This window comes from Pseudophryne corroboree, chromosome 11 (assembly GCF_028390025.1).
Source record: "Pseudophryne corroboree isolate aPseCor3 chromosome 11, aPseCor3.hap2, whole genome shotgun sequence".
Lineage (NCBI taxonomy): Eukaryota > Metazoa > Chordata > Amphibia > Anura > Myobatrachidae > Pseudophryne > Pseudophryne corroboree.
The window spans coordinates 198,600,717-198,611,131 of record NC_086454.1 but is presented as its reverse complement, the minus strand read 5'-3'; the positions used below and the strand labels follow the sequence as shown (position 1 = coordinate 198,611,131).

Below are 10,415 nucleotides of genomic sequence, written 5' to 3'. Positions count from 1 at the left end.
TATCACACCATCACAGGCTTCTATTCTCCAATCCCTTGGCATTTTAAAAAGAAAACACAGGCGCATTCGTGGGAAGCGAGCAGGCCGGAAATGTATTTCCCCCGGTAACCATCTAAGTCCTTTGCCCACCTGCTCACCCCCATACTCAAAGAACAATCAAATAGAAGTGATACCCAAAAGACGGCCCTGTGTTTGGAAGGACAGAACTGTCTACTCTCACTTTGTGACCCCCATACCCAGAGCTCCTGCACTTAACATAAAGAAAACTGAAGGCCCTCTGGTATGCCCAATCAGGTCAGTCCTTTGTAATGCCAGATCTATAAGAAACAAGACTGCAACAATTGCTGACCTTATTGAATCTGCAGATCTAGCCTGTATTACAGAGACCTGGCTAGATGAAAATGCAGCACCTATATTGGAGGCTGCAGTACCAACAAACTACTCTGTCATCCACAACCCAAGACTGGACCGCAGGGGTGGCGGGGTGGCTATCTGCTTCAAAAAAGAACTTAAACTTAGGGTCCACCCTATTGAAACTACTCGCTCATTTGAGCGCATTGCTGCCCGGAGTTCGACAGGATTAGGTTTCAGACTACTTCTTATTTACCGGCCACCTGGAGATGGAAAGATATTTCTACAAGAAATTGCAGACACTGTTGCTGGCCTGGTTCTGGAACATCAAAGATGGCTCATCCTCGGGGATTTCAATGCATGGGTGGATGATGAGCTCTCACGCCTTGGCCAAGACCTCCTGTGCACAATGAATGGTCTGGGCTTCACACAGGTCATTCCCTCTGCCACACATAAAAGTGGTCACACTCTCGACCTCGTCTTTCAGATTGGATTAGAGGTCACTGACCTAAAAATAAACCCAGTCATCTGGTCAGACCACTACTCCCTCTGGTTCTCAGTTGCAACCCCTCAAATAAGATCTCTGCCCGTGGAGTTGACCAGGTATCGTCCAAGGAGGGGTATGACTCCCCAGGCTCTTGCAGCAAATCTGGATCTCTCTGCTATACAGGGTGCCTGTGAAGATCCCTGTTCCCTAGTCCGTTATTATAATAGGGATGTTATGGCTGCAATTGATATTATCGCCCCTGTGCGTTTAAGACCTCGTAAACCACAACGTCAAGCTCCATGGTTCGACAACAGTGTTAGTGAGCTCAAGAAAAGGGGGCGTAGACTGGAAAGACGATGGAGGAAGACTAACCTAGTGGATGACAAAATAAAACTAATAAAACATAACGAAGAATATCAATCGACAATCACTCGTAAGAAAGCACAGTTCCTGTCAAATGAGATCACAGCAGCAAACAATAGGCCAGCTCAACTTTTCCGTACAGTGGAGATGCTTTGCAAGCCAGCATGCCTGCAGACTGATGAGACCCTCTCCCAGGCAAGATGCAACGAGTTTGCAAACTTCTTTGCAGATAAAATATCCACCATCCGGGCTGGAATCTCCACAGTGCCATCAAAGGAGTGCCAAATTACAAAGCCCGCCAATATAAGCTACCTGCCTTCATGGACCAGCTTTGATCCAGTGGATGTAAAGGACACTGCTGAAATTGCTCGGATTTTGCGTCCCACCACCTGTGATCTGGACCCAGCCTCAACCAAGCTTCTAATAGGTTGTATGGATATAATTGGTCCTGTCTTTACAAAAATTGTTCAATGCTCTTTGCAGACAGGCATTTTTCCTGGACCCCTAAAGGAAGCAATTGTTAGACCGCTTCTTAAAAAACCTAATTTAGATCCCGACTGCATGACCAACTACAGACCGGTATCAAACCTTCCTTTCCTAGGAAAGGTTATTGAGAAAGTCGTTGCAAATCAACTGGAAACCCGCCTGACAACCCATGATATTTATGATCCATTTCAATCAGGATTCAGGAGAAGACATAGCACTGAAACAGCCCTGGTGTGTGTGTTAAATGATCTTCTGATGGCAAAAGACAGAGGTGACTGTTCAATATTAATCCTTCTGGATCTCTCGGCAGCATTTGATACCGTGGACCATGGGCTTCTGATTGAGCGACTGATACATTTCTGTGGTCTGGATGGCACAGTCCTAAGATGGTTCAAATCATTTCTCACAGGCAGGTCACAGAGAGTATCATCTGGATTATACTCATCACCACCAGTGTCATTGCCATGTGGTGTCCCACAAGGTTCTATACTATCCCCCATGCTTTTTGCAGTATACATGCTCCCATTGGGCGAAATAATCAGGCGCCATGGCCTGGTCTACCACTGCTATGCAGATGATACACAACTGTACTTGTCCTTTGCTCCGGGCACTGATAACCCAATAGCAACCCTTAATGGCTGTCTAGCTGAACTACAGGAGTGGATGAGCGCCAGTTGGCTGCGACTGAACCCGGATAAAACAGAGGTCCCTATGATACGACCGCAACATCAAAGGACAAGACTGCAGCATAGCCAACCAACTGGACTTACACTCGGGGATTCAGAATTACAGACCAGTGATCGTGTGCGGAATCTTGGCGTTGTCCTGGATGGTGGCTTGACACTTAAACATCAGATATCAGCCACAATCAAATCCTCATTCTTTCACCTGAGGAACATAGCCAGAATCAAGCACTTAATTCCCTCAGATGATATGCCAAAAGTCATACATGCATTTGTATCATCTCGTTTAGACTACTGTAATGCCCTCTACCTTGGTCTCCCAGCAAAAGAATTGCAGCGCTTACAGCTGGTGCAAAACACAGCTGCCAGGCTATTAACCAACCAGCCCCGTTCTAGCCACATAACACCCATCCTCTACTCCCTTCACTGGCTGCCTGTACGATGGCGAATCATCTTCAAGATTGGCTTACTGAGTTTCAAAGCATTACATGACCAAGGCCCAAGGTACCTCAAACAGCTTCTGACCCCATACTGCCCCACTCGATTACTGCGATCTGTAGATGAAGGACTTTTAGCAGTACCTAGAATCTCCCGTAATTCATCTGGGGGTCGAGCTTTTAGTCATGCGGCTCCGACTCTATGGAACTCACTTCCCCGCACAGTGCGAGAGGCCCCAACTATAGAATCCTTCAAAAGTAGACTCAAGACTTTTCTGTTTACTCAAGCATTCCCATAATTGTCCCTTTTAGTATCTTCATGCTTCTGTATTTTATGAAAATGTACTTCATTATTTACTGTACTATATTATGCTATGTATCTGTTAAGCGCCTTGAGTCCTATGGGAGAAAGAGCGCTATATAAATAAAATTATTATTATTATTATTATTACATATAAACATACTGTACTTCGCTTATCGGCGTAGATCAGTGGTTCCCAAACTGTGTGCCGTGGCACCCTGGGGTGCCTCGGAGTACTTGCAGGGGTGCCCTGGGTTGGTGGTCCAGGACCAATTCAAATTATTTATGGTCCATGTAATAGGCAAAACCAGTGCTTGTGGCTTACAGTCGTAAAATATGAGAACAAACAGAAGCAACTCTTGTCCCTCACCCCATGACTGAACCTAAGGATGACATATAAACACAATTTACTTAATTTAATATTTTTTTCTGAATTCCTCATTAAGAAACTTTTGGCCTAGGGGTGCTGTGAAAAAAAATCTGATACCTAGGGCGCCGTGACTCAAAAAAGTTTGGGAACCACTGGCGTAGATACGCTAGTTTTACTATACTTGTCACACTTTTAGCTACCAACTCTGCATCAGGCTCTTAGTCCTTTCAATCTGTCCCTTTTTGACTAAATGAAAGAGACCTCTCTCCCATCAACGCTTTGTGTGTTCTTTGCCAAACCCCTGGAAGTTCTACCACTTAGGGACAGGTATTAGCTGTATGCTCAGCTGCTGCCATCGCTCTCCTTTTAGTCACACCCTCTCTGTATGACTGGGAATCTACAGATACTATATTTAGTCACACTATTATCAGATTGCAGGCAATTTTCACCCTTTATTGTCTCATATATACATTCATAATGGCAGGGGATATAAAGGTGATCACTGGAAGACATGTACAGTATACTCTATGTATGTACAAAGCTATGAGTGTAGGTCATCCCTTCTTGGCAATACTCCACCAGAACACAACCTTTTTATTATCCCCATAACAGAAATTAACTAATTATTTGTCACTGCAAATATCTCCCCTGCACAGCATGTTTTTTTTAACCCCTTCACATTTGTTGTTTTTTCAATCCATACCTGAATTAACAGTGGGTATAAAAATCACTCCCCACTATGGAAATCATTTGCTCCCCTTCATTTTTGATTACAGTCTCACTTACTTCATCCTACTCAATGTATCAAAGTTTTGTTTAAAAAAACTTTCAACTTTCTTGTTTTAAATGTTCTGAATTATTTACTTATATTTCCTTCTTCCCCTAAACAAAAGTCTCTGTTAGTGGTTTTCTGCTTTTACCACATGTATATACTTAAATAATTCAGTGTTTGACTCATTTTTGCAGTTGCATTACACACAATTGCATCCTTCAGAACTTTCACCGTCCTCTAATAAATGACCAATCCTCCTGATTGATTTTTAAATGTTGTATTGGCTCTCTACATCTTCACTTCACTGATCCTTAATGACATGACCCTCCCATCTCCTGCTTTCAGTATTCAGTCCTCTGCTACTTTTGCACAGTCATTGGTTGTTCCTTCACAGTTGTTGGCTCCACCCCTAAGTATCTTGGCACCACCTTCGCGGGGCAAAGTTCCAGTGAATGCTTCTTCTTGTGTTCTCTTGAGACTCAGAACCTCTGCTTGAAGCTGTGCTCTTCCCTCTTGTTCCTGCACAACAGTGAATTAAATGGTTATTAATGGAACCATCAGGGCATTTATGAAAGGTTAAATATTATATAGAATGTTTTCCTTGGCTCATAACCACTGTTGATCTCATCTACCTATAACACTCTCCAAACTAGGAATGCTTGTTTCCATTTTCTATTTACTTTTTCCTTCTTTCTTTGTACTATTTATCTTAGATCTTTACTTTACTGCATCTATTTTCTGCTTATGTTTTTATTCAGCTTACAATCTTAGTTCTGCTCTGTACAATATGGGTAATTTTTCCATTAGCATCTTATTTTCCTTTTTCTTAAACTACATTTATTGCATCACAAATATGTATGTATAAGAAGAACTGTATTGGCACCAAGATATATAACTACCAAGCTGGGTCAAACCCACAAAAATATTAGTAAAAAAACACACTGTCATCAGTGCATATACCAATACATTAATCTTGAGGTTTCAACAGAACCTTGTGTGCCATTATAACACGTGCTATCTGAGAAGAAAAACTTGCACATTTTTCCTCCTATAATGGATGAAACAAAATGAGCGAGGTCTTCCTCCAATAAGCACAGCCGCACATCACGTTAGGAACTTTGAGCTTAATTGCATATATTATAGTAATCAGGTTGATGAAAGATAAGAGTATTATACCATAAAACATATGTTAATACATATACAGATGTAGCCACTGTCATCTAATGTGCGTATAATTGGCCTATACACATTGTATTGTCTAAATGCATATGCAACTATTTACGCGCGGCTGTGGCAAGTAGCTCTCGCGATGCATGCGTGCATGACAGTGGCTACATCTGTACACCAAATGCATTAATAAATGTTTAAAGTAAAATAATAACTCCTCTCATACAAATACTTGAATTATGTTATAACTATAGCATATGTTATAAGCAAACACACAAATATCATACATAGAAAACATGAGCGTATTTAACATAAGTTTCCTCAGAAATCAGTAGTTCAATAGGTAGAGAGAACTATAAATATGCGCATGTTTCAAGTGGATAATAAAGTATATATTTAATGCCTGTATTTTTTTAACTTGGGTTATATAAGAGGCTATGGGACTGGTGATTTTTTTTCGACTTCACTGCTAAATTTAAAGTAGTAATCAGTTATAAGATATATATATATATATATATATATATATGCCGTGGTGATTAGTCTGGCACTCCGCTTACCTCTGTACTGATTGCCCTGGTGCCCTCAGTATAAACATAATACAAATGAAAAAAGGAGCTGCGGCACTCAGGGTCTGATAATCAAAATATGTGTATTGAACACAAAAAAAGTGGTCACATAAATTCCAACGTTTCGGGACCTTGCGCAAGGTCCCGAAAGGTTGGAATTTATGTGACCACTTTTTTTGTGTTCAATACACATATTTTGATTATCAGACCCTGAGTGCCGCAGCTCCTTTTTCATATATATATATATATATATATATATATATATAGTGACAAGAACACTGGGATAGTGTTTGAGGGCAGGTATGTTTGTCCCAGGTTCTTGTCTTACATGTTTTAGAAAATGAAAACTTCTAGGAAAAATGCTTTTGTTTTGTCAGAACCTTTTCAGTTTGCTGTAAAAGCTGGGTAAAGGCTCTGAGAGAGAGATAAGGCATTGGGCCCAGTTCGGGTCTTTGGCCTCACAGAAGGCTAATCAGGGTTTCAGCTGTGTAAGAGTGTTATAGGGCTGCTAGCCTGATTAGTATGGGCAGACTGCCTGGGAAGACTGGAGGGATCTGTGTGAGAGAAACACGCTTCCGGATACAAGTGAGCTATACAGTGTTTACTGGAGAACCCTGTGTTTTTGTTTAGTGATATTTAGGAACATCTTGTGTTTAGTTAGTGCCGGACAGGCAAGGTATTTTCTTTTGGTATTTGTTTTATTTTCTGTTTCAATAAAACTGGCCGGGGCCAGTTGTACCAGAAACTGGACTTGTGTTGTTCCTCAGCTGCTGCGTGCTGCCATATTCCCCAGGAAGAGGCGCCTTGCACCCCTACAGTGTTACAACTTATATATATATAAAAAGTCATATTTGACCGGCACTCCACATATACATTGGGGATACCTTGGTACCCTCCCATGATCCAGAGGGACATTATATAGACAAAGTGAACGGGTGACACTCCTCGGTTTTTCTTCAATAAAGTAAAGCCGTTACAACAGCATATGTGGTCAACGTTTCAGATGCATTTATTAAGCATCTTTCGTCAGGATACGTGCTCCACTCCCTAGCAGCGGCGCAGGAGGAACAAAAGCTGCTGCGGCCACCGGCATAGATATGTATGAAAGCGGCGCTGTGGACGGCTTTCACAGCCCTTCCTGCGCCGCATACTCTCTGAGCCCTGGAGCCTCCTCTGCGCGTGATGTCACAGAAGTTCCTCCCCGCCACAGCCGCGCCCAGATCCCCAGAGGCCCTGACTCCGCAAGACAGCACATGACCTGCCGGCCTGGAAGCCCCAAGTGGCTAATGTAATGGATAGATGGGTGATATCGCGGAGGGTAATGTCTGGACGCTGAATCAATGTAAAAGGTGACAGTGCTGTGCATTGTAGTGGGTGTGCAGTGTCACTGACACTGCACAGCACTCTCACCTTTTACATTGATTCAGTGAGTCAGTCAGTTCTGCAAGCCAGTCACTATTGATAGCGCCGGTGTCCCAACGCACCGCACTACAGAGAAGTAGACAAACTAAATAACTACAACTCCCAGCATCCCTTAGCACCAAAGCATTCCGGCGCTAAGGGCTGCTGGGAGCTGTAGTTTATTGAGTGCATCTTCTTCCCTGTAATGCGGCACGTTGGGACACCGGCGCTAACAATAGTGACTTGCTGCTTGGCTGCTGTGCGAGTCTCCGGGAATGCCAAAGGGAGGACAGCAGCTTAGCTGCTTCCAGGAGGAGAAGCAGGAGAAGCATTACTATTATTATTATTATTACCAGTTATTTATATAGCGCACACATATTCTGCAGTGCTTTACAGAGACTATTTTGCCATTCATATCAGTCCCTGCCCCAGTGGAGCTTACAATCTATATTCCCTATCACATGTACACACAGAAACATTCACGCTAGGGTTAATTTTTTTTGTTGGGTGCCAATTAACTTACCAGTATATTTTTGGATTGTGGGAGGAAACCGGAGTACCCGGAGGAAACCCACGCAAGTATGGGGAGAATATACAAACTCCGCGCAGTTGGGGCGATGGTGGGAATCGAACCCATGACCTCAGTGCTGTGAGGCAATAATGCTAACCATTACACCATCCGTACTTACCCGCCCCTCCCCCACTCACAGTACCTCCGGGCCCAACCCGCGGCACCCCCACACTCCTCCTCCACCACCCGTGGTGGTTCCGGACCCCCTCCCCCACCCGCAGCACCCCCGCACTCACCCCTCCCCAAACCGCGGCACCACAGCATCCTCCCCCACCCTCAGCACTCCCGCAACCGCTCCTCCACCACCCGCGGTGACTCTGGACCCCCAGCCGCGGCACCCACGAACCCCCCCCTCCCCCACCCACAGAACCCCCGCAACCGCCTCTCCCCCACCCACGGCAACCCCGCACCAGCCCAACCACAGCACCTACTAGGTGATTTATCAGGCCCTGCATGCGCAGTTCACACAGTAATGCCCCTTGCACCATATTATGCCCAACACAGTAATGCCTCCTGCACCATAATAAGTCATACACAGTAGTGCCACTGACACTTTATTATGTCCCACACAGTACTGCCCAGGACAACATATTATGCCCCACAGTTATGTCCCCCCACAGTATTTGTACTTTTTGCTCATTGTCAGGGAGTTTCACGCCACGGGCCACCTCCTGTTTGGCATCCGTGGTCACTACAGCATCTCCCCGGCTGCTCCCCATCATCTCCATGGCGGCTTCCCCAATTCTGGATATTGGGAGTCCTCTTCTTTTTCCTGACAAATGCTAGAGGACCAGTAGAATCTCTAGCATCTGTGCCTCCAAAATGGCGGCGGACATTTTGGGTGGGATATTTTTATCAGTATTCTATGCAGTCGGCTAAAATACTATGAATACATAGAATAATGCTGCAGAATCACTGTCCGCGGTGCCCCATGCCCAGCTCTAGAAACGGCACTGCTAGTAGAAGTGATGCTGTTATGAAGCCAAAGGGTGGTCACACTGCATGTTGATTTGATTTAGATTTCTCTTCTATTCATTCACTTTGCATATTGTTAATTGATAAAAATAAACTATTAACACTTCTATTTTTGAAAGCATTCTTTCTTTGCAGCATACATATATAGTAGTGGCGCGGAACTCATTGCACTATTAAACACGCAGAGACTCCAAGACATACAGTATTCAATGGGGTAAATTTAGTAAGATGGGAGTTTTTAAGAACTGGTGATGTTGCTCAAAGCAACCAATCAGATTCTACTTAACATTTATCTAGCTGCTTCTAGAAGATACAGGTTGAGTATCCCTTATCCAAAATGCTTGGGACCAGAGGTATTTTGGATATCGGATTTTTCCGTATTTTGGAATAATTGCATACCATAATGAGATATCATGGCGATGGGACCTAAGTCTAAGCACAGAATGCATTATGTTACATATACACCTTATACACACACAGCCTGAAGGTAATTTTAGCCAATATTTTTTATAACTTTGTACATTAAACAAAGTGTGTCTACATTCACACAATTCATTTATGTTTCATATACACCTTATACACACAGCCTGAAGGTCATTTAATACAATATTTGTAATAACTTTATGTATTAAACAAAGTTTGTGTACATTGAGGCATCAGAAAACAAAGGTTTCACTATCTCACTCTCACTCAAAAAAGTCCGTATTTCGGAATATTCCGTATTTCGGAATATTTGGATATGGGATACTCAACCTGTAATAGATAGAATCTGATTGGTTGCTATGGGCAACATCACCAGTTCTAAAAAAAAACTCAGACCTTAGTAAATTTACCCCATTGTATTAAAATGTCCTGAAACACTGGATTTATGTTAGAGTTTCTGCATGCTTAGTAGTTCAACGACTACTGTTAAAGGGAGAGCACTGGGCCAAGCAGATATAAAAATATAACTGAGCTGATATATAAATTAATAACTGAAATAAATAAAGTTTAATAGAACATATTACTTGGTATAATCTAACATATTCCAATAGTGTGACACTAAGGGGGAGATGAATCAAGACTTGGAGAGAGATAAAGTAGACAATAGCCTGAAGCAACCAATCAGTGTCTAACTGTCATGTATTTATCTAGCTCAGTCTGAAGGGAAAGTTAGAACTTGATTGTTTGTTTTGGACATATAGCCAACACTTGATACCTCTCCCCTTATATGATATGCCATAGCTTAACCCCAATTGACCAGATCAACAGTTTCAGTCAATTCACTTGGCTATGTTGGTAAGCAAAATATACCTCCCCTGGAAGCATATTTCACAGAATTATCCCATGTGATGTGGAGTGGGCTGAGAGCTGTGGGTTCCTCTTGTAGCGTAGGGATCAGTCCTCATTTTTTTCTCCCCTGATTCTGCTGCATCTGTAGTTTCACACCTCCCTCTAGCTGGGTGGAAAAGTCAATGAGTGAGTACTAGAGGACACTGATGCCAC

The 10,415-nt window shown here is 43.0% G+C and overlaps 1 protein-coding gene across 12 annotated transcripts in view; it reads right to left on the bottom strand.

Moving 5' to 3' along the window:
- Positions 1–3,910: 3,910 nt before the first annotated feature.
- The window catches only part of SIPA1 (signal-induced proliferation-associated 1), a 310,973-nt gene continuing 304,468 nt past the window's right edge, over positions 3,911–10,415 (bottom strand). For 11 of the 12 annotated variants that reach the window (XM_063945192.1, XM_063945198.1, XM_063945195.1 and 8 more), the window contains one exon: positions 3,911–4,769. In XM_063945192.1, the coding sequence (XP_063801262.1) occupies positions 4,599–4,769 (171 nt within the window). In that variant the 3' untranslated portion in view covers positions 3,911–4,598. The remainder of the gene's footprint in view (positions 4,770–10,415) is intronic. The other variant, XM_063945200.1, reaches the window with a different exon arrangement.